Consider the following 25,075-nt stretch of genomic DNA (forward strand, 5'->3'; position numbering starts at 1 on the left):
GCAGACAGATAATGTAGAAGAGAGAGATCAGATCAAACTGATGGCCCTAGAGACGGTCAAGATGAACAACACATCCTCTGTATTTTGCATAGTTCCCTCAAGTGTAGCTGTTGGTTTCACAGCATTGAAAGCAAGTAGAAATGGTTCCCATATCCATTTATTGAAGGAGACAGTGTTTATTGAAGAAAGCCACTGAATTAACAAAAGTTTCACAATCTGGAAACTTCTTACCCTAAAGATTGAAGAGAAGACAATAAATAACGATAAATATAAATATAGGCAATTAATCATCACACTCCACAAGATGAGAAATTTCTCAGAAGCTTATGTTAATAGACGGATTGTGATTTTCAATTTTCTGGTCTCTTCCATCCATGGATGCCTTGACTAATCTGAGACAAACTCAAGTGAATGAAGCCAGCTGCCCAAAATGAGGGCAGTCAAGTGAGAAGTTGCAGAGCTCTGACTCGGGGCAGTATTATGAATTAATCTGAGATGGAGCTTCAGCTCCAAAGTTCAATCATAGGCTTGTAATGTACTCCAGAGGGTGTTCACAGCCAGGCAGAGGTGATGCCAGATACTAGTTTCAGAAACAACAAGGGTTGAGGGACTCATGACATATCATTAATCCCAACCTGTGGCAATCCCCTGGCCCCAGAAGCTTTATTTATTGGATCTAATCAAATGGAAATATAATGGTTGGATGGGATATAATAATGAGGAGTTAGGAATTTTAGGGAAGAAAAATAAACCAGCTTTGAGGCTTTAAGCAGAAAAGGAGAGAGTAGTGGCGAATATTAATTCACATATTTGGAAAAAATCTCCATAAATGAAGGAAAACATACAGAAAACCTAATATGCATTCCAAGCAATAAGACAGTTATGGATAAATGTGTGTTTTCTAATGCTTTCTTTGGAAGATTTTCTTTTCTAATACAGATTATTCATTTTAATAATGAACAAATTTACCTTAGAGGAATTCTTTTGGGCTTAGATGTTGGACAATAAACACGACACAGGCACACACACACACACACACACACACACACACACACACACACACACATATACACCCTCCTCTTCCATTCTTTTTTTTTTTCAGAATCATTTCCATCTCTAACCCCATGCCTTACCATCTCTTTCAAAACATTAACTGATCAACATTCAAAAAGTACATCAAATTGCTTCTATTATATATATATATATTGCAAGCAAATCCAAAGAAATGTTTCTGGAAACTTCTTGAATCTTTTATGACAGAACACTCTAGTGTGGGTTAGGTATTTTTCTACCTTCAATCTATTATTAGATTGAAGCAACTTGCTTACTGGCAACTTCTTTACTGGCAATTCCCTTTCAGAAGTTAGTAACACTTAACAGAATATTAATGAAATTGCACATTATTGGATATAGTCAGTAATACACTTAAACAATTTCCTAGGTAGTACACAAGAAAATCTGCTCCACTCTTGAATAGCTGTGCAGTGGTCTGAAGGAGCTAGCATTTTTAAAGAATTAACCTGATAATTGTTTGAATTCTTCACTTCTTTAGCTAAAGTAGCCCTCCTTTAAGTTTAGGAATAACATATAAATGATCATCTTTTCCCCTTCACTACCACTCTCCATTTTTCCTTTATGCAGCAGAGACCTTTATTACAACAAACTTTGAAGCATTTTAAATGGCAAATTGATTATCTAGCATCAGGAATTTTCTAGATTATTTTGTCAGCATTTCTGCTTTTGCAAACACTTGTGTATTTAAAATGTCCTATTTTTTCCAGTAAAGAAAAGTGATTATGCAAACCTACTTAATCAGCCTTTCAGTGCATTTACTAGGGCTCTATAGAACTGAAAAATGTCACCCTTTTGTTATGCTGATATCGGATGTTGTGACATGCATATAAAAATAAAATTAAGCCAATAGGTTTAATCCCATTTTCTTTGTCCTGTGTGTCTCCAATGGACAGATCTTATCCATTTCAGTCATTTTGACAGTTTTCATCAATATGTCATCTTTTAAATGACTGCTAAAAAAAATGATGGACGCTTATAACGTATAAGTCACAGAAAATCTTTAATATGGAAAACCAAAAACTTCCATTTGTGTGTTTGATGTTGGGCTTGTCTCAAAACTTATTTATTATTAATCTTTTAAAAATAATTTATCAAGGGGATTCCCTGGCTGTGCAGTGGTCAGGACTGAGGGCTTTCACTGCCGTGGCCCAGGTTCAATCCCTGGTCAGGGAACTAAGATCCCGAAAGCCACATGATGCAGCCAAAATAATAATAATAATAACTTATCAAAAAATTAGTACCTTCCATCGACTTCTTAAATGAAACAGAAATAGCTTGGCTTCTCTTTCCGCCCTCAGATTTCTTGGGTGCCTTGATTATTACAATTCTTATCACTTTACTAGAGGATATCAGTTCTGCTTCCAAAGGTTTTTAATTTTGATAAATTTTATCTATTTTATTCCTTTGATACTTGTGCTTTTGGTGTCATATCTATGAAACCATTGCCTAATTTAAGTCACAAAGATTTACCTCTACATTCTCTTCTAAGAGTTTTATAATTTTACCTCTTACAGTTAGGAGCTTCATTGATTTCAAGTTATTATTCTTTTAATATAATGTGATAGGGATCCAACTTCATTATTTTCCATTTAGCAATCCAGTTGTCCCAGCACCATTTCTTGAAAAGATGATTTTCGGCAATGAATTGTTTTGGCACCCTTGTTGTAAGTCAATAAATGTAAGGGTTTATTTCTGGGGTCTCAATTCTATTCCATTGATCTATGTGTCTAATCTTATGCCACTACCACGCTGTCTTTTTTTTTTTTTTTTTAACATCTTTATTGGAGTATAATTGCTTTACAATCATGTGTTAGTTTCTGCTTTATAACAAAGTGAATCAGCTATACATATACATATATCCCCATATCTCCTCCCTCTTGTATCTCCCTCCCACCCTCCCAATCCCACCCCTCTAGGTGGTCACAAAGCACCAAGCTGATCTCCCTGTGCTATGCGACTGCTTCCCACTAGTTATCTATTTTACATTTGGTAGTGTATATATGTCAGTGCTACTCTCTAACTTCGTCCCAGTTTACCCTTCCTCCTCCTTGTGTCCTCAAGTCCATTCTTTACGTCTGCGTCTTTATTCCTGTCCTGCCCCTAGGTTCATCAGAACCTTTTTTTTTTTTTTTTTAGATTCCATATATATGACCACACTGTCTTGATCACTGGAGCTTTGTAGCTAAGTTTTGAAACTGGGAAGTGTGAGTCTTCCAACTTTTTCCTTATTTTTTAAGATCATTTTGGCTATTCTGAGTCTTTTACATTTCCATATGAATTTTGGGATCAGCTTATCGATTTGTGCAAAAAAAAGCCAGATATGATTTTGATAGGAATTGAATTTGTAAATCAATTTGGGGAGTAGTGCCATCTTAACAATTTTGAGTCTTCTGCTCCATGAACATGGGATATCTTTTCGTTTACTTAGGTCTTGTTTAATTTCTTTAACAGTGTCTTGTAAGTTTTATACTTCACTTGTCAAATTTAAATTTATTCCTACAAATTTATTTCACTTTTTCTAAGAGAATATTTAGCTATCCTAAGCATTTGTGCCTTGGACAAACATGACAGAAGGTTTGACTTATATAATAGAATAGCCTGTCAACAATACCCCTTCATAGGGAGGGTCAGAATTAAAAGACTGAGTTTTGAAGTTATAATCCTGATCTTCCACTTACCAGCTTTGGAAACTTGGGCAAATAAAATGCTCTATGCCATGTTCATTATCAGAAAATAAGCATTTAAAAGTAAAGATAGGGCTTCCCTGGTGGCGCAGTGGTTGAGAGTCCGCCTGCCGATGCAGGGGACGCAGGTTCGTGCCCCGGTCCGGGAAGATCCCACATGCCGCGGAGCGGCTAGGCCCGTGAGCCATGGCCGCTGAGCCTGCGCGTCCGGAGCCTGTGCTCCACAATGGGAGAGGCCACAACAGTGAGAGGCCCGCGTACAGCAAAAAAAAAAAAAAAAGTAAAGGTAGTTATACCAGGTAGATTTTTATGAAGATTAAATGTAGTAATATACGTAAAGTCCAAAGAACTATAATTGGCACATGGTAAGCAGTTAATAAACATGAGTTATTGTTATTGTTACAATGCTCTCCTCCTATTCTCTCTTCCCCAAACCACTGCTAGGGAGCCACAATTCCATTTGGGATTGTGCCACTACCTTCTGGTATGTTGAGGCAGAAGAAAGACTGAGAACTGCTCAAGGTCTTGAACTCTGTTTTCCTATCATTGACGAGCTTTTCTAGGAAGCCACCAGTGTCTTCCTTGCTTTGTGGGAGTTTGAGCTTCATTTCGTTGACGTTTTACAGCTGGCCAGCTGGCTGGAAACTCCTCCGTCGAGATGTATCGCCAAGTGCTCCTGTCTGGTTGTCGCTGTGTGGAGTTGGACTGCTGGAAGGGACGGACCGCAGAAGAGGAGCCAGTCATCACCCATGGGTTCACCATGACCACAGAGATATCCTTCAAGGTAGAGTGAATGAATATTGCTAAGAGAGGAAGCTGGGGAGACCTGACACCTTTTTGGCTAAAGCCTACTAGGGTAGAAAGTCCCAGTGGTCCCAATTAAGTCCATAGGCTATTAATCATCTTTGCAATTTCAGAGGCTAAAATTTAGCAATTCATCCATGATTAACTGGCATCAGGTAAACTGCTAACCAAAATCTAAAGAAACTGTCTTATTAAAGGAAATATCAATTTATTTGTCTATTTAACACTCATTCTTTTTATTGCATTTTATCATTGTGAAATATAACATACATTAAGAATACATACAACTTATTTGTATAGTTTAACCAATGGATATAAAGTGTACACCCATGTATTTACCACCTAAAGCAAGCAGTGGAAAATTACTGGCACCCCAGAAACCCCATGTACCTATTCCCATTAGAATGACCTCCTTACCTCCAGAGATGACCACTTTCCTGACCATTATAGTGATCACTATTTTGCTTTTCTTCAGATGTGTACTAGTTTATATGCAGCTCTAAACATTGTAGTTTCACCACTGTTTTAACTTGATATAAGTGGATTCATGCTGTAGTATGCATTTTGTGTTGTGCTTTTTGAACTCCATGTTCTTTGGGAGATTCAACAATATTATTGCATGTTTCTCTAGCTTCTTTGCTTTCTTGATGATGATGATATTAATCACCACTATTTACTTATTACATACTATTCCATTCTGTGGAATATTATATAATAGCCAATATAGGAGATTGACTATTATAACGAGCTTTTGACACATTGATACCTATCAGTCAAAGACCCCTAGGAATACACCAGTGGTCCAAGTTGGCTCTACTGGCTTATGCAACAAGAGAGTACACATGTCATGGGGAACTGTGTTTGTCAGTAAAATTGTATTAAAGAGAATTTACAGGATTTGGCCTGTATTAGGTGATTTGGGTGAGGGTTCAAGGAGACAGGGTTTTGCTATAGGTTGGATGCTGTCAGTAAGCAGAAATAATCGTACGATTGGGTATCTTAATAAATCCTATCTAGGAGGCAAGACTAAAGTGGTAATTGATTAATAAGCTACCCTTATTAATCAGGAAGGAGGGTATATTTGGTCATCTCCCTTCTCTCTCCATCCAAGGTTCCATCCTACACCATAAAGGGCCTAACATTCATGCATATGGACACCCAAGCCCAAATATCCAGGTTCTATTCACATTCCCTGCAAAGAGCTGTCTGCAGGAGCTTGGGGTCATTTGGGCTGGGGAAATCTGGTGTCCTAGGTAACTCTAGAGAGATCTAGAAAGAGGATATGTGGGCTTTTGGGGACATGTTCTCTTGACTGACTCAGGCTTCTCATCTCTTTGGAAGGGATCAGAAAAGAAGGGCCAGAGGATAACTCTAGAGCATAGGGTCCCAAGGCATGAGCCCCATTACCTGGGTTACTTGGCTCTCAGGGCAGAACTGGCTCTGGGTCACTAACTCTTACCCTAAGTAACCAAGGAAACAGAGCTCAAGTGGGTGGTAGGTAAGGTGGAGTGGGGAGAAGGCCATTGAAAATGGGGAGGTCGGAGTGCTGAGAGGACAGAATATTGGATGAGTTAGATGTTAGCATCACCAAGACTGGTGACAAAGCTTTGGATGAAGAAAAAGTGAGCCACTTGCCAAAGTCTTTGCTGAATGAGGGGACATTCAGTAGATGGCAGAAGTGAAGAAGTGGTAAAAGCTGGTTTGGCTGCTGCATGAAAACTGGGTTTGGTTTGGTTTTGTTTTAAGATAAGAAGATTGAAATGTAATATTTCAGAAGTAGCATTGGGAGCAAAAAAATTTCCAATATCCAGCTTTTAGCCCTGGAGCACTTGGGATGAGATAAAATAAACATCTGTCTTTTGAGAGGGCAGCAAAAAGAAGCAAGATTTTCAAGGGACAGCCAGGTTTCAGTTTAGACAAATGAATTTCCTGATCAAAGGTACTATACTTGACAGCAATAAAAATGTGTTCAGAAGGAATATTAGCACCTTAAAGTATATTTACTATGTTGTGAAGTTGACTTTTCATGATTTCTGAAACTTCGGCTCTTACATAGCAGTTAGTGAAAAATAGCACCCTTCATTAAATTTTACAACAAAGTTTAATATGGGGTTGACCTTAATTCTGATCAAAATCTTTGTATCTGCTTCTGAAGTTGAGCACTCTTAATGTCATTTGTTTTTTCTTTAATGGAAAATCAATGGGTTTCTGTTCCATTTCCATAGTCCCCCACCTTCCCAGCTCCTGCCATGGTCCCTCGTCAGCTAAGATACCAGCCTTCACCTGTTGGGCTCTTTTTAAAAAGTGGGGCACACACGACCCTTGTGTGGAGTGGATACCATTTGTGCTCATCCGTCTGTTGATGGATGGACAGGGTCCTGGAAAGGGAGACAGCACATCCTGATGGAGCCATTGCTGAGCTAGGGGACTGATGGCCTTGTGCACACACCCGCTGCCAGGAGGGCCACCCACACCCCCGCCCACCATCCCCTCAAGAGTCCCTGTGAGGATCAATTATATTTTCTTAAACATTTATAATCCTCGAGGTTCTTTGATTTCCTTTGGGGGAAGGGGAGACTGTGGCGGGGGGAGATAAAGCACATTCCAAGCACATTCTAAGGCATATTTATTTTGTGTGAAGCATTGGCTTCTTGGCCTTGGCCATCAAGTCAGCTTAGAGTGACTCCTGTGCACTCGACCGTACAAGTGGTCCTTCAATCACATCTGTGATCCTAGAGTCATGGGCCGATTGAGCATCTATTCCTGGGCTCCGGAAGCACAACTTCCCACCACATACACAAACTTGCTGACAGATTTAGGGACTGAAAGACTAAATCTAGCCCAGAATTCTGCTTCCTCTCTCTGCCTGCTGGAATTGGGGGTGGGGGGGCAGCCAAAAAAGAGCAGGAAACTCGTCATCCTGGTGCTTAGTTGGTACAGCTTTGCTTCCTGCTATTGTGCATTTGCAGGATAGATAATTCTGGCAGAGATGTGGGTGCATGTGTGGTGGTGGTGGTGGTGGGTGGGGATGAGTGTGAGGCCTAGAAATGCCAGCCTGTTTTGTGGACAAATACACAGAGCAGGAATTCTCTGCATCAGGACTAGGACTAGAGTGAGGAAAGTGAAGCATCTGTCATGCAAAATTTAAGGAGGTGCTTATTCTCACTGACATATAAATGCGGACTTGGCATCTGAGATTGAGTGTCTCTTTAAATTTTGCACTTTCGCGCCTCACTTGACTCACCCAAGTCCCAGCCCTCTCTGCCTGATTATCAGCAGGCAGTCTGCTTTTCCAGAAACTACTGTGTAAAATGACTTTGTAAGAAAGGATGCGAAGAGAAATGGGGGACAAAGCTCCATGTGATCTCTCTCCCCCTCATCACCCCTTTCCCCCTCACTCACATGGCTGGGCTCTGTGCGGTCCCCTGACCATGATAGTTAGGTCCTGCCTCACAGCCTTTGCAAGGTTGCCCCTCTGCCTGAAACACTCTTCCCCCAGGTATCTGCATGGCTCACTGCTTACCTCCTCGAAGCATTTCTCAAATGCCACCTTCTCAAGGAGGCCTCCTGGGACATATTTAATACTGTGACCAGCACCCCCACACTCCTGATAGGCTCCCCACCACTTTATTACTTCTATTTACCAAGAGACACTTATCACCTTCTACCACTCGGCTTAATCTACTCAGGTATCATGTTCCTTCTTTATTGTCTGTGTCCTTCCGTCAATAAGAGCATTGAGCTCCACAAAAGACGGAGATCTTTGTTTTGTTCCCTGATCTGTCCCAAGCACTTTAAAAAGAATCTGGCATATAGTAGGTGCTCAATAAATTTTTAATGACTTTTTCCATCCCCAGGAAAATAGACAAATTATAGTATAGCCTTCATTTTTAGTCTTTCTTGCCTCTGTTCATCAGATAAAAGAATTTTGTCTTTCTCCGTTTTTGCTGTGAAATTCCATATATCAGTAGGCGGTGAAAAGATTCTCCCAATGTTTGCCAGTTTGGGCTATCCCATAGATTTGGACCTGATCTTCACGGTGTAATTAGACTATATTCTATAGCCACAGAGTGTATTGCAGCAGCAACATAAACCAATTGCAAAAGTTCATCATTTTTTTGTCACACAGTTTATCTGCTCTGAGTCTATGTAATCTGGAAAGCTTCCACGCGATCTATGATAAATCCCCAAAAGCAAAAGTTCCTGTTGGCATTTACCGCCTGTTTATTGTTGGGCCAAAATAAAAAGTTGTGTTCTGGGAAAGCAGACATGCTGTAATTCAGCCTCTTTATGGAGGACTTTTTATTTTGCACTCTGGATTTATTTATTATATATCCCATATATCGGCTCTTCACTTTCTTTGCCTCATTGCCTGAGCCTTTCCGATGCTCATGACATATAGCAGTTCGCCACGTGGTCTGCAGACTCTCTGCTCCCACTCAGTCTCCTCCGCCCCACACCGATCCCCACCCACCTTCTCCATCCCCAAGCTGCTGCTTTTTCTCACCCCTCAGGCAGCTCCTTTGTAACCAGCAATTGCATAAGATGGAAAACTGAGTAAAGTGATAAAATACATAATTAAAATATATTAAATTTGAGTATGTGGTTAAACGGAGCATTTCTGAAAATGAAGTGTCATTCTCTGAGAGAGTAATAATTTAGGATGCAATTTAACTGCCACATACATGCTCACATAAAATGGATATCCAAATACACCCTGCTGTTGTCTGTCAAGGATAAAAGATTTCAAGGGCAGTTTTTCCCCTGGAGGTTAGTAACTGAGCCATATGGTTTATAGATTATTGGATCCAGTGTTAGAGGTCTCTGAAAAAATGATTTTGACTTAATGAGAAGCAGTCGAGCAGTAAGGTACTTTCAAATCCATTGTCCACTAAGGACAGCTGATGTGAAAGAACCAAACTTAAAACCTAGACTAGCCTTCTCATCCTCAGTGATCAGGTGCTCTATGCAAAGTATTAGAAAGGTATGAAAAACCAAAAGGGAACTTCCAGAGTTTTGAAGTGCTCCCAACTAAAATGGTTAGATGAAATTCAGTAAATGTTTTCTTTAAAGGTTCCAAAAACTTTCCTAAGCTGGTGACTAGAGTTGTGGTAGAGATGGGGGGAGGGGGGAGGGAGGAGGGAGAGGCTGGGAAGGAAAGAGAGAAAGGAGACCATAGAAGTTTAGAATGCAGCTCTAGAGCTGACTGCCAGGGTTCCAGTACCAGCACTGACTGGCTGCAAGGCCAGGAGAAGCTCCCTTACAGGCCGAGCCTCTTGTTCTAAGCCATGTCTGTATATTAAGTAGGGTCGCTGAATGCTGTTGTTCTAAGCATTCAGTGAGCTTACTTAATATACAGGCATGGCTTAGAACAATGCATGGCATGCAGTGAGTACTCTATAAATGTTAGCTACTGATATTATAATTGAAAAATTTAAAGCCACACTTTAGCTTTCCTTCTAGAAATATAATGGTAGGGTATTATATATGCAAGGAGTTGTTAAGTCAGGGTGAGGGCAGGGAGTTGAATGAAGTCATTTGTAAAGCTGCCATGGTAGAGGATGTGGGTGACACCCAGACACAACCCCTGGCATCCACTTTACCTCTAGGAGGAGGCCAGAAGCCCAAACCATGTGACAAATGAAAACACAGCCCAGCCTTGGTAAGAGGCCCAGTGGGAGCTGAGAAGAGTGTAACCAGTGAGCTTGGAGGCTTCATTGCAAACATGGGGTCCTTGGTCAAGTGCACAAGACCAAACATGTACAATATCAGAGGTAGGAAAAGGGAAGAAATAGGATACATCAGGCAAGAAACTCTAGGAACCCCAGAACCCAGTGGCAGTTCAGGGCACACCAGCATCCCTCCTGTGGGAAGAGAGAACCCCACCCAGAGAGTTAGGAAGACGGGTAAGGGCACAAACTCTTTACAGGTGTCTGTAAGAGGAGGCCCAGAAAAACATGGACATTTCATTGGCTAAAGATAAAGAGAGATAGGCCCTTGGGTTTTCACTCACCTTCAGGCATGATTCTCACTGGCTCAAACGGTGATGGGGCGGGGCTACGATCAACGTTCATTATTAACAGCAACTGGAGCAGTATGCATATAGCCAAAATTGTCAAAGACTAATTACACTATCATTTGAAAGACTTTTTAAAATTTAAGCCTTGATCTTGATTGGAAATTTTGCCCAAGAAATTATTAAAGTTAACTGGACTATTGAGTATGGAATCAACATTCAAATTTCTATAATACAAAATTACATTTACCTTTGGTTACAGTCACATTTTAAGATTTGCTTAGGCCAATGATCAGACCAGTCCAGGGGCTGACAACCTATCTTCTGCAGCCCACATTCAGCCTGTCACTTGCTTTCATAAATTCAGTTTTGTTGGAACATGGGCACATCCACATGTTTGCATATTATCTGTGCCCACTTTGGGGCTACAAAGGCAGAGTTGAATATTTGCCACAGAAACCATATAGCCCACAAAGCCTAAAATACTCACTACCTGGCCCTTTATGGGAAAAATGTGCTGTCCTCTGAAAGAGTTAGTAGAGAAATAAATGGGAACACAAGTAGGCAGATTGTGTCTCTCTTCTATTAATGATTTTAAGAGTCCATTTATTCACTTGGAAATATTTAGTGAGCATCTAGAATGCTCCATAGTAGTTTCTACATCCTAGGGGCAGAGCAATGGAGAAAACTGAGTGCTTACCCTTAAAAAGCTTACATTCTAGTGTGGAGAAATAGACCAAAATAAACACACCACATGGCACGTGGAAATATCCCTTTAAGACAACGTTAATCAGTATTGAAGGCAAAGAAGGGCTAGAGGTAGCTATTTTCAGCAGGATGGTGGGAGAAGACCCTGGTAATGTGGAATTTAAGCAGAGATTACCACCCCTCAAAATTAAGGAAGTTAAGCCTTGCTGTCAGATAAGAGTATTCCTGAAAGAAGTAACAAGGATAAACAAAGAAATGAGAGATGAACAAAGAGATGAAGTAATGCTTGGTCTGTTGGAGGGAAAGCAAGAATGTCAGTGGACTATAGCAGTGTGAGCAATGGAAAAGAAGTATTTAGTGAGATAGCAGGTGCAGGATCTGATAAAGAACTTGGAGTTCACTCTGTGAAATTGGAGGTCCTTGAAAGTTTACTCCAAAGGAATGAAATAGAAATCATCTGAGTCATGTTTAGGAGCAATCACTCTGGCTGTGGTAGGCAGTACAGGAGGCAAACAGAAGCAGCTAAAAGCTTTACTAGTCAGCCTCCACTAGGTTTTGCTGCTAAAACTAGAAACTCCAGAATCTCAGTGGTTTAGAACCACACAGGTTTATTTATTGCTCAGGTTAGATGTTGACTGTTGCTGCCATCGGTATTGTCTGCAATCCATACAGAAAGAACAGCCCCAATATGTGATATCACCAGGCTCACAGCAGTGGGGAAAGAAAGGTGGCAGACCCCAAGATGGCTCTTGAAGACTCTGCTCAAAAGATCGGTGTGCCATTTTCACATGCATTTCAGCAACCAAAACAAAACACAGGGCCATGCCTATGGTCAACAGATCTCACAGGAAGAGTAGTGAATATGTGGGAATGATGACAGAATCTATCCCAGAAGTTACTGCAAGGATTTTTGGGTCAGGATGTTAGAGGTGGAGGTGCTGCTATGTGGTTATATTCTGATTATATTTTGGACAGGATTACAGATGAATTGAAAGATGTTATAATAAGAGGAATCAAGAATGGCTCTCATGTGTTTTGCAAGTAGCAAATAAAACAGGGCCAAATTTAGGAAATAAACAAAATCTAGCCCCCCTTTTCTCCCCATACTACCCACTTCCTTTAGATATCTATTTGCAATTCTTTCTTTTTTTATCAAAGTAGAATTGATGTAAAATGTTGTGCCAATCTCTGCTGTACAGCAAAGTGACTCAGTTTTATACATATATACATTTTTTTAATATTCTTTTCCATTAGGGTTTATCCCAGGAGATTGGATACGGTTCCTTGTGCTATACAGTAGGACCTTATTGTTTATCCATTCTCTATATATAATAGTTTGTATCTGCTAATCCCAAACTCCAATCCATCCCTCCCCCACCTACTTCCCCCTTGTCAACCACAAGTCTGTTCTCCATGTCTGTGAGTCTGTTTCTGTTTTGTAGATAGGTTCATTTGTGCCATATTTTAGATTCCACATGTAAGTGATATCATATGGTATTTGTCTTTCTCTTTCTGACTTACTTAGTATGATAATCTCTAGTTGCATCCTATGTTGCTGCAAATGGCATTATTTTGTTCTTTTTTTATGGCTGAGTAATACCCCATTGTATATATGTACCACACCTTCTTTATCCATTCATCTGTTGATGGACATTTAGATTGTTTCCATGTTTTGGCTACTGTGAATAGTGCTGTGCAATTCTTTTGAGGGCTTTGATCTTAGTTGGTTAAGGTCATTAGCTGCATAAGAGTTACTGAAATGATTAAGAGAATAAACTCTAGAGTCAGACAAACTTTCCTGGGGTTTCCTGGACTCTCCTCTCTGTGACCTTGGGCAAATTGGTTAATATCTCTGAGTTTCCATTTTATAATCTGTGAGATGACATAATATTTTCCTTAAGGAATGTTTATAGCGGGAGATAAGATCTGTATCTAGAATGCAAATGCTCATTTAATGGCAGCTCTTGTTTGTATTAGTTGGGTTTAGAGTGAATGGGGGGGGCACCAGGAAGCTGAGTAACCTTAGTTGTTTTGGTTAAGGTCATTAGCTGCATGAGAGTTACTGCCTGAGAATATCTGCCCATCACGAGCTGTGTCCTTTACCTCCTCTCGCTGCATTCTTTTTTTTTTTACATCTTTATTGGAGTATAATTGCTTTACAATGGTGTGCCAGTTTCTGCTTCACATTCACTTCACAAAGTGAATCAGTTATACATATACATATGTTCCCATATATCTTCCCTCTTGCGTCTCCCTCTCCCCCACCCCCCCATCCCACCCCTCTAGGTGGTCACAAAGCACCGAGCTGTGCTATGCAGCTGCTTCCCACTAGCTATCCATTCCACGTTTGGTAGTGTATATATGTCCATGCCACCCTCCCGCCCTGTCACAGCTTACCCCTCCTCCTCCCCATATCCCCAAGTCCATTCCCCAGCAGGTCCACATCTCCATTCCCGTCCTACCCCCAGGTTCTTCATGACATTTTTTTCTTTTTTTTCCTTAAATTCCATATATATGTGTTAGCATACGGTATTTGTCTTTCTCTTTCTGACTTACTTCACTCTGTATGACAGACTCTAGGTCCATTAACCTCATTACAAATAGCTCAATTTCATTTATTTTTATGGCTGAGTAATATTCCATTGTATATATGTGTCACATCTTCTTTATCCATTCATCCGATGATGGACACTAAGGTTGTTTCCATCTCTGGGCTATTGTAAATAGAGCTGCAATGAGCATTTTGGTACATGACTCTTTTTGAATTATGGTTTTCTCAGGGTATATGCCCAATAGAGGGATTGCTGAGTTCTTGCAACAGGCTTGTGGAATGAGGCTTATCACTCGTACTTTACAGGCCAGCAAGCCAAGTGCACATAGGCATTAAGTTATTTTTCTCAAGGTCACACAGCTTGTAAGGATAAGAAGAAGGATTCAAACACAAGCCTGTTGGACTCCAAAGCCTGTACTCAAAAAAAGTCAAATAAAGAGTTTTAAATCTGGGCATTGCTTACTATTTATAGTGTACTTATTTTTGATGGTATCAACTATCATAATGTATGAAAGGCAATCTGTGGATTCACTTTTAAGAAACAGTGAGTGATTCTTTTGCTCCATGCAGGCAAATCCTTCTTAGAGGATATATGCAAATGTAGTACAGAATTAGAAAGCCTTATTTATACTCTGGGGCTGGAGAAATAGCTTTCTGGCATGGATAGAAAGCAAACTATGAATTGTTTAAGGAAGGTAGAGAAGATAATGGAAAAGCCTCAGGCATAAGGGATCAGAGTGAAAATTCCTACTTGAGAGGAAAAGATGTAAAGAATAAACGTAACTAAAAAAAAAAAAATGGATATGAAACCACAGGAGTATTGGCATTGATATAATTAAAAATAAATGAGATCATCCTTTAATACCAGTTCAATAAGGAAAACAAATGCCCAAAGCTGGTGAATATTCATTGAAATCTGGTCCTTCATATATTACTCTAGGCAATCTAAGATGAAAAATAACTTGGAGAAACACAGGAGACTGTAAAAATATTCCTATTCTTTAATTTAATAATTCCCCTTCTAAGAATTCATTCCCTGAAAATAATTCAAAATATCAGGGGAAAAAATAAAGAGGTTCTTTGGAGAATTATTTGAATGATAGCTCTTAAAATATGTCTGTCCAACAATTGGGTAATGGTTAAATCAGTTATGATACTGCCACTCCCTAGAATTTTATACAGATACTAAAACTATGACCTATACATTTTTTCTAAATACAGATTGAGGAATGAAGTACTGACACATGTTACAGCATGGATGAACCCTGAAAGCAGGCTCAATGAAAGATGCCAGACATAAAAGGCCACATATTGTATGATTCCATTTATTTGAAACGTTAGGAGTAAGCAAATCTATGGAGACACAAAGTAGATTAATGGTTGCCTAGGTCTGAGTCTGTGGGGTGGGGTTGGTGAAATGGGGAGTGACTGTTAATGGGGACATGGCTTTTGGGGGGGTGATAAAAATGTCCGAACTTAGACTGGGGTGATGGTTGCACAACCCTGTGAATATTAAAAACCATTTAGCCGTACACTTTAAATGGGTGAATTATATCTCTTAACGATGTTTAAAAATACAAATAGAGTATTTACTGTAATTAAAACTAAGTTATACAGATATACGAAAAACAAACTAGAAATAAATATAACCAAATGTCAGCAGTGGTTTGATTCAAAGGGTGAATTTATGGGTGAAAAATGTTGCCTTCTCTTGTCCAAAATTTTTATAATGTGATCTGATTTTTTTCATTATTAAAAAAAAAAGTAGATATAATTACCAAAGAGGAGAACCATTCACCCTCACAGTTATGACTCCCCCTCTACCCAAATCCAGTTTTCTTTCTTTTATCTTCCTAAATCAAGAGTAAGAAAATTTATAATCCAGCAGCCTGCAAACCGCCTCTAGCCATTTTAGGCCATTTGATAAAATTCCATGAATGAAAAAGACAGTGATATTAAAAGGTGGAACCCAAAAGAAAAAACGATACACATTAAAATTCTGGCTTATTGAATATAGATATTCTCATTTTTAGGAAGTGATAGAAGCCATTGCTGAGTGTGCATTTAAGACTTCACCTTTTCCAATTCTGCTTTCATTTGAGAACCACGTGGATTCGTAAGTATTCAGCACATTCAATAGGGAGTATTTTCCCCAAATAGGGCATGTTTAGTCATTGTTCATCAGATATAAGATTATTTGATGTTACTAATGGTGTTCCTCAATTATGCTATATATTAAGTGGCATGTGTTCATCTGTATATAATGGAATTCATTCATCTAAATCTCGTTAATATTAAAAAGATCCATTGGACTTGTGGAATCTATTTTCATGCCATGGTAGGATTTAAATTAAGGACTCCTCTTTTTACAATGCAGTGAAACCCATTTCCTTGTATAACAGGTGTGTCTATTTCAGGGGACCACTTTTATAATCCTCCTTCGTTTGCTTCTTCTATTGTGTGCAGATTTATAGTCAGTTTTACCACCCTAAAATAGCCAGTTCTGTACACGCTGGAGCTGGTGTAGAGAAAGCTAAATAAATTAAATAAATTCTATTCTGCCACTTTGAACTTACATAGAACTGAGACCACCAAATTCTCCCTACTTCCTGTTTTCGTTGGTTTCCCCTGTTTGTTAGTATTTGTAAATATTTTCCTATTTCAAAATAGCCTGCACTTTTTGCTGAGCTATACAAAGAATAGGTAATTTTGACTTAACTCTTATACTCATTTTATGACAGAGGATCAGAGTAAGACACATCTACATCAGACACGAGGATGTTAGTTTATTATATAGTTATTCAATCTAAAGAGCCTCAACATGAAAGATTCTCATCTATTACTGAATCAAAATTCAAGAAACTAAAATTCTAGTCCCTGGAATTAATGTCTGAAGACTATATAGTAGTGACCATCACTGCTCAAAAGAGCATTTGGGAAGCCCTTTGTTTCATTCAACCACCTAAGCCAGTTTTCTCAACTAAAAGCCTACAACACCTATCCTAATTTGGCTCACAAGTTCCTTAGATCCTTTTTTATCCTCCTTCCTATCAAAAATCTTTCCCAGGTCACTGATTCTCTTTGTCCAACTAATTTGCAACACATGCGTCAATTTACTAATTCTTAAAGGATTTACTAAACCTTAAAGAACCAGTTAGGTAGTGACCAAATTTTAGCTTGAGGAATTTCAGAGTAATTCAATGTGATCATTTGTTAATGTATATGTGGAGAAAGACCTTATTTTGAAGTAACCAAATTATAGCTATCTGTATTTCTAGTTTGCCTTCAGGAAATCCATACTACATTTACCAGCTCATGACTCTGTTTCATTAGGAAACAATCATCCAGTGAATAATGTAATCATTTGGCATATAGTTTTTCTACCACTTCTGAGGGCCAACTGAAGAGACAAGAATTTATTCTGTTTCACTATTTCTTTTCTAACGAAAGGGGGAACCTCTTTAGGTACTGTATTTAGTACTTCATTTGCTGTGACAGCTCTGATTTGCATGTGACTTTCCTCATCTCGGCCTGTCCCTTTGTAATTGGGCTCTACAATGCCTTAGCACCTTTTTTTCAGTCACTCTAGTTCCTAGACAATCAGTCATTTCCTTTTTGGAGAAATATCTCCATATCTAGCACATTTATTTTCTTCAAGAAATGTTTCTATATAAATTAGACAAAATGAAAAACTCTACTTCCATTCTTGATGGTCATACCCGCTACACTGGTACGACTCTGCCATGCAGCCAGAGAGGTATCAGAGCCACCACTACCACAAACATAATGACAGCTAATATTTATTGAATGTGTATTATGTGCTGAGCATAAGCTCATGTAACCCTCACCACAAAGCCAGGTGCTCCTAAGAATAAATATTATTACTATTATCCCTATTTTACAAATGATGAAACTGAATCCCAAAGAGGGTAAGTTACTTCCCCAAGGTCATGCAGGTAAAATGTGGCAGGGGTTCAAAGATGGCTAGTACGGCTTCAAAACTCATCTGTTTAACCAACTCCATCCCCCACACCTAAACAAAAGCATCACAACCTTACAAACATCGAATTAAGACAACCAGAGCATCCCACAAGGCAACTGCCTGTGAATGGTCACATTTTTGTGGCTCGTGACCCTTAACCACAGCTTATTTTTTTCAGTCTTCAGCCTTAATTCTACAGAGAACCAAACTGAGCATGAAAACGAAATCCACATTGAACACATAATCAAAAAAGATTGTACCATAATACAGCCCTTTCTGGTTTAAAAGTGAGAAATTTAGCTGTTAAAAGTTCATTAATAATGCATGAATACAAAAGAAAACAGGATAACAACCTTCCCTGGATGCCATGATATTGATCCCAAACCACTGAGATAACTGAATGGCAGTGAAATACTGAGATACTGAATTCTATTGTGGAAGGAAGTTTTTGCTTCCTATTTCCATTGTCCTTGAGCCTCACACACATATCAACATCATTCAGCTACAATTCTTTCCTGGCTGGACTATCACACACCCAAAGAAAACCTGCAAGCTTTTCCTTTGCTGGTAAAACCCTGTGCTTGACCTGCAGGCCATCCCACCTCATTGCTGAAAGAACCAGTGACAGACACCATTCATCAGTAACAGCAGTCTTTCCCATGAAACTAGATACACCCTTAGAATCCTACTCAACACAGTGACACAGGGACACAGCCCCCAAAATATCTGAAACCTATATGTTACCTCTAGCAGCAGTTCTTTTTTTCTCCTTTGTGCTGTGTATACAAAATACCAGATTCAGAATCCTGGCTCCAGCCCACTTGAGCCGTACTCCAAAACAATCCCACACTGGAAGAAAGGAAGAAAGCCTCTTAATTTTCTGGTTCTCTCTCCAAATATTTGAAATCACCTGTCCATGGACAGCAAAGAGAAAGCTGCCATGAGCCACTGGTGACTTATCCTTCTCCACCTGCTACATCAGAATCCCATAAAATGCAGATTCCCGAGCTTCACCCGCATACCTTATTTGAATTTCTGCAAATAAAATTTTTTTAAAGTCCTAGTTAACTGATGGGCCACCTAGTTTGTGAACTAGCATTTTCACTAAAGGACTTCTCCACTGAATTCAAGTGCAGAAACCACTAGCTCTGGTTCAGCCACCGAGAATGTGAGATTTTGGACAAGTTCCTTAATAGCCGTGAGTTGTAGATCCCTCATCTATAGAGAAGGAGGTTGGTTTAGTTCAACTTGGAAGATGTGGGCCTGTTCCTTGGTCAGAAAACTGATCACTTTGCCAGGTGTTTAAATGTGACCGGATGGGTCTGCTGTGGCCTGAAGCTCAAAACGTATTTGTGAATATTTTCCTCTCGCTTCATCTCCATGGTAGCTGATGTTGATGTTCCAAATGCTTCAGGATTTTTTTTTGCTCTCTCGTGGCCAATGCAATGTCTTGTTTCTGCAGTTCTGACCCCACAATTAAAGTTGTTTTGTTTTCCTCTGACTTTTTCTATTCAGTTTTCTCTCTGCTCTGATTCAGTTCCCTGTCAGGTGGGCATGTATGTTTGTGGAGAACACGAAAAGCCTTATTATCAAATAGCACATTTTCCTTTCTCCTTGGACACCTGCCTCTTGTTCTCTCCAACTCGGTGGATGCTTAAGCAGGTTTTTAGAAGTCTAGGTCAGACACAGATGCTTGCTCTTCAAAGTGACATTGATCCATCGACCAGCAGCATCTGCGTGTCGGGAAGCTTGTTAGAAATGCAGTCTCGATCTCCATCTCAAACTTTGCCTTGGAATCTTCATTTTCTTAAGACCCTAGGTGGTTTGGTGAAGTGTCAGAGCACAGTTGTAAACACCGTAGTCCATTAACCACCTGCCTCAGAATTAGTTGCAGGCTTGTTACAAATGCAGGTTCCAGGGCTCTGCTCCCAGCTCAGTGTATCAGGGGATTGGGCACAGGGCCCTGCCACCTGCAGCATTAACAGCCCAGGTGATTCTTTAGTGGAATCGAGTAAGATTTTGCTCCAGCAAAATCTTTCAGGGCCTGATTTGGGGACAGCTTGACAGAGGACAGAGGACTCTGCCTTTCACCTGCTTAGGGACACCTGGAACACCACCCAGGAATCCCTCTACTGGTGAGCCTATGCTCCACTAGAAGTCCTGAAAGCAGGGTGTTGGGGTACAATCCTTCCTTTTCCCTCCAGGCCTCTGTTCAAAGGAAGTTGCGGCTCTCAAGTTCCAGCCCTCAAGAAAAGTGTCATTTACTTAAGCACCTGGTGACTTGGTTCATCCATCACAGTGGTTCTCGAACTTGAGTGTGCATGAGAATCCCCCAGAGGGCTTCTTAAGACCCCTGAGCCCTGCTTCCCCAGAGATTTCTACTCAATTTGCCTGCCTTCCTAGGAGGCCTTGAATCTGCATTTCTAACCAGCTCCAGGCCCTGTGGATGCTGCTGGTCTATGGACCACACTTGGAATAGCAAACAAAGCTCTATTTAATAGCATCATTCCATGAAAGTGAAATGGGAGGGTTGGACAATTTCTTTTGTGCAACCTGGAAAGTGTAGGTCCAGCACAAATGGATTTGTCTCAGCTACAGACACAGAGCTCGCTGGCTTGGTGGAGCCCCAGGGCCAGCTGTCTGTTGAGCAAGGGTGTCTGAATTGTGGATGCCCAAGGCTGCTCTGCTAAATCAGTCACTTTTCTGCTTGTTCCCTAACTATAACACGTCATCCCTAAACAACCAGCCCCAGTGCTTTCCAGGATCAGTTCTCCAATTGGTAGGTTTTCCTCCCTCGGTGATACTGCTGGAGAAAGCTGCAGGATATTCTGAGAGCTACATGAGCTGCCCAGCAAAATCTCTTACAGGTCAAAAAAGGCATGATGAGAATTTGGGAATTTGTCATGTAGGTCTTCTCTGAATCTTTCCTTTGCCTCTCCCCTTGCGGTTCCAAGAAAGCGGTGACCTTGGGCTCATATTTGAAGCCCAGAGAATTCATCTGATCCCCCAAATATATGTTTTTTTAAAAGGGTGATATAAAGAGTGCTTTTCCCTGTGGACCATCGCAGTATGATATGAACCCCCAAAGCATCTCCCTTCCCATGAAAAAACTGTTCACGATCCAGGTTTAACAGTCATGGTAGAAGGAATGAAAATAAGAATCACATTTTATAATCGATTTGAATTGTAGTTAAGAAGGATTTTTATCACTTACCTATTCTTACTACAGCCCCAGTTCTGCTAAAACGTATTAACATTGCAGCACATAAAGACAACTATTGGAAATCAAGTCCGACAGCCTATAGGTCAAAGTCACAGTCCATAAAACCCGATGGAATTGGATACCTTTATAATGATATTTAACATCCTACAGAATGAGAATTGCTTTTTTAAAAGGTCAAGGGAAGCAGGAGTTTTGAAAGAGTAAGGATGTTCCCTCACATCAACTGTGTTTACATGTGAACGGACCCTCGTTTGTCTGGTCTAGCTGGCGGAGGCTGCCTTGCATCTCTAGGATCAATCATCTTACATTTCAAAGTGTTTTCATCTATTATTTCACTTCATCTTCTCAGCATCCTCTGCCCCTTTCCAAGAACAATTACTTTCCTCTGCATTTTATAGATCCCGAGTGGTTGATAGCCTGGAGCTCAGCTCAGTGAACCCAGCAGCTCCAACCTTTTCCAATGAAACCAGGTTCCTACTGGCACCTCATCAGGCTAACACCACCTTTGCTTCCCTCTAGTGCACAAAAGGGCTACAGACACCCTTCCCCAAGGTGCCTGCTTCTCTTGTCTTTCCTCCAGGGCCCCCTCCCAAGTGGACATACTTCTGCCTGTCAGCCTTTTCTCTTCTGCATTTTGAGATTCTCTCTCCCTCTCTCTGTCCAGATCCCTCTCCTCTCTTCCCTCACTTCCTTGTAAACACTTCTTTGCAGTGCAGCTCTGTTCATTAGACAAATTTCACCCAAGAATTCACGTAGAGTTGAATGAGTTCCACCCGCCAAGTATCTGGCATTTGACTTAGAATCAGGAACTTAAGCAAAAGGGACTGAGTCTGTAACTGCGACATTCAAACATCCAGTGACAGGCAGGTGACCTTCTGTCCTCTCCATCTATGTCCATGCCGCTCAGCTTTGTGAAGAGCCTCCCCTGCCCACCTGTGTGTGGCATTCAAATCCACACAAGTCAGAATTGTAAACAGGGATTTAGAATAATGAAAACAATCCTGACAGGTAGGAGGAGGAAATGACCTCTCTCTGTAATTGATAACACAAAGTCATCCTGTCCGGCCTCTTTGAATAACCTTCTTATTTGCTTGCTTTCCTTCTCTCTCCCCTCAGCCCAAAGCAGCAGGCCAAGATGGCAGAGTATTGCCGACTGATCTTCGGGGACGCCCTTCTCATGGAGCCCCTGGAAAGTACCCAGTAAGCAGTTTTTGATGCTCATCCCAAAGGAACGCACACCTTCTTTATGATTGGATTAGGGAGAGACTTCCTACATCCTTTCCATGTTTATGTTTCTTGGTATGAGTTGACAATGAGCCCTCTGACCAGTGGAGGCCGGCAGGGACCTCCTGAGGGGGGACAGACCTGCATCTGTCCTCTTCCTCTGCCCAACAGCTTTCTCCCTTCCCTCACCCCCCGATGTGAGCCAGTCAGGACTGCAGAATTCCCACAACCACAATCAGCCACAGAGGGAGTCCCAAGGGACAGGCTCTGGCCACCTCCCAGGGAACCTCATCACACCCCCTTTGAAAGAAATGGGGTCAGCAAATGGGACATTGAAGGTGGCACAATGACATTCCAGCCTATCCCTGCTGGCCACCCCCTCACTTCCTTGCACTCTCCCAGCAGAATCTGGACCTCCTATTGCCGTGGTAACAATCCTTGCTTTGGGAAGGAAAGCAGCAGAAAGATCGTCAAGTAGCCTCTTCTGTCTTCAACCCTTTCCCAGTCTCCACACATCCTTGCATGATTTCATACCAGTCCCCGGACTGGTTGCAAGTGAAGAATAGAGGGCCTGCTTACAGGAGTTCATAGATTTCTAAAAATAACCTGTTTGGGGACTTGCATACATTCTGTCTGTTACAATATATAATAACCTTCTCAAGGGAAATTGATTTTCCCATAGATGTACAAGCTGGACACACCAGAAACTTAACTTAACTACCTCGTGCCAGGATGAGGATTTTGCTGTTTGCAAACTGCATATGAAAAGTTGATTCTAAGGGCTTGCCTGGAAACGCCTGCCTGTCTTTACCATCCTCCTGGCAGATGCCACACTCTAACTGGCTTCCATCCTTTGAAAATCCAAGACAAGGCCATCCTATCTGTCCTAAATCACGATGGTTGGATTCAGAGGGTCCATCAGAAAACTCATGAAACTTTGGGTTAACATGCCAAATCACCCAGTACATTTCTGTGGTGTTATTCATGTAGATTTCTCATGGACAAATAATTACAGTACAGTAATTAAAATATACCTTACATGTGAAAAAAGCAAGAGCTATGAGCTAGCCCCTACATAAGACACCCTTAGAGCAGCTTAATGAGCTGTGTTGAGGTAGTAAAGAATAATCTAGAAGCCCTTGGTATCTAATGCAGTCCTGGGAGTTTGTTTTGGGGAAGGAACTTGAAAGGAAGGGACAGTGTTTTTAAAAAATATGTCTTTTCTTTCCATTAGCTGGAATCTGGAGTTCCTCTTCCAAGCCCTGTGGACTTAATGTACAAAATTTGGTGAAAAATAAGAAGAAATCCCACAAATCGTCAGAAGGAAGTGGCAAAAAGAAGCTCTCAGAACAGACCTCCAACACGTACAGCGACTCCTCCAGTGTGTTTGAGCCCTCGTCCCCAGGAGCTGGTGAGGGGCTGGCGGGCTCTCATTCCCCTATTATGTATGGACTTAAGAATTACTGCCCTGGAATTAACTTAGAAGGACTTTTAACATTTCTACCTGGCACAGTTTTAGAGCGTGTTGTTTTTTTGACTTCTGTTATAAACCTGGAGGCTTAAAGCTACACAAACATATGAACACCCAGTTCTGCAGGACAGAAGGCCCACATGGCCTCACTGGGCTAAACTCCAGGTGTCAGCAGGGCTGCTTTCCTTTCTGGAGGCTCTAGGCAATATTATTCCCTGCATTTCCAGCTCCTAGAGGCCACATTCATTGGCTTGTGGACCCCTTCCTCCAGCTTCAAAGCCAGGAATGTCCCATCTCACTTCTTCTGTCATCACATTTCCCTTGGACCACGGCTGGAAAAGGTCCTCTGCTTTTCTGAACTCATGTCTTTCCATTGGACCCATCCAGATAATCTAGAGTAATCTCTTGCATTTCAAGGTCCTTAACTTAATCTCATCTGCAAATTCCCTCTTGCAATGTATTCACAGGACACAGGAGATATTCATAGGACATGGGCATTTTGGGGGAGGCCATAATTTCTGGCTACCACATAAGCCAAATGATCTTTGTAGTGACCATGTTATTTTAAACTTCTCAAGGGCAGGGATCCCTTGACACTAACTACAGGTCTGGACACAAGATGTTCATCAAATGGATTCTCATTGATGATGTGCTGAAGAGTTCTGGGCCATTCAACTTATCCATATTCTACAGAGCTCTTTAAAAATGTGAAATGGTAAAGTTACTTGAATTATCTATCAAAGCTACTAGGTGATATTTACTGTCACTAATTTTTGGTTTAGATTTAAGTTGAAATAGATTTTTGTGATTGATGAGAAAAGAATTCAGAGTGGTCACGCATTTCCTTTGAATTATTTGTCATTTAGTCTAAGTTCTTTTCCAACTCTAGTCAGAGTCTTGGCAATCTTAAAAGTGCATTGCAGATATGTTCACCCTGACTGGAGGGTGAACAAGTAAAGGAAACTTTAAGCTTAAATCTAGAAAGTTCTTCAATAAAAAGTTTAGCTAACCTTGGAATAATCATTTTGGAAAACTGTTTGGCAGCATCTACAGAAGCTAAGCTGAACATATGCATATGAACCCCCTCTGCCCCAGAGAATTCTATTCCTAGGTGTATACCCAACAGAAATGCATGTAGATGTTCACCAAGAGACATTGGTGAAGAATTGCTTAAAGCAGCACTATTCAGAATAGCCCATCAACAGATAAATACATGTGCTATATTCACCCCATGGAATAATATGTAGCAATAATGATCTACAGTGCATACAACAATATGGATGGATCTCGTTTTAGAAGCATAATGTTGAGTAAAGAAGTCAAATGCAAAAGATAAGT

General features: G+C 40.6%; 1 protein-coding gene across 1 annotated transcript in view; it reads left to right on the forward strand.

The window, feature by feature from the left end:
- The window catches only part of PLCB1 (phospholipase C beta 1), a 699,731-nt gene that overhangs the window by 539,941 nt on the left and 134,715 nt on the right, over window positions 1–25,075 (forward strand). The window contains 6 exon segments of the mRNA XM_032606422.1: window positions 4,385–4,542; window positions 15,871–15,953; window positions 22,159–22,229; window positions 22,232–22,242; window positions 23,501–23,546; window positions 23,549–23,677. Coding sequence (XP_032462313.1) covers window positions 4,385–4,542; window positions 15,871–15,953; window positions 22,159–22,229; window positions 22,232–22,242; window positions 23,501–23,546; window positions 23,549–23,677 — 498 coding nt within the window.

This window comes from Phocoena sinus, chromosome 15 (genome assembly GCF_008692025.1).
Source record: "Phocoena sinus isolate mPhoSin1 chromosome 15, mPhoSin1.pri, whole genome shotgun sequence".
NCBI classification, from domain to species: Eukaryota; Metazoa; Chordata; class Mammalia; order Artiodactyla; family Phocoenidae; genus Phocoena; species Phocoena sinus.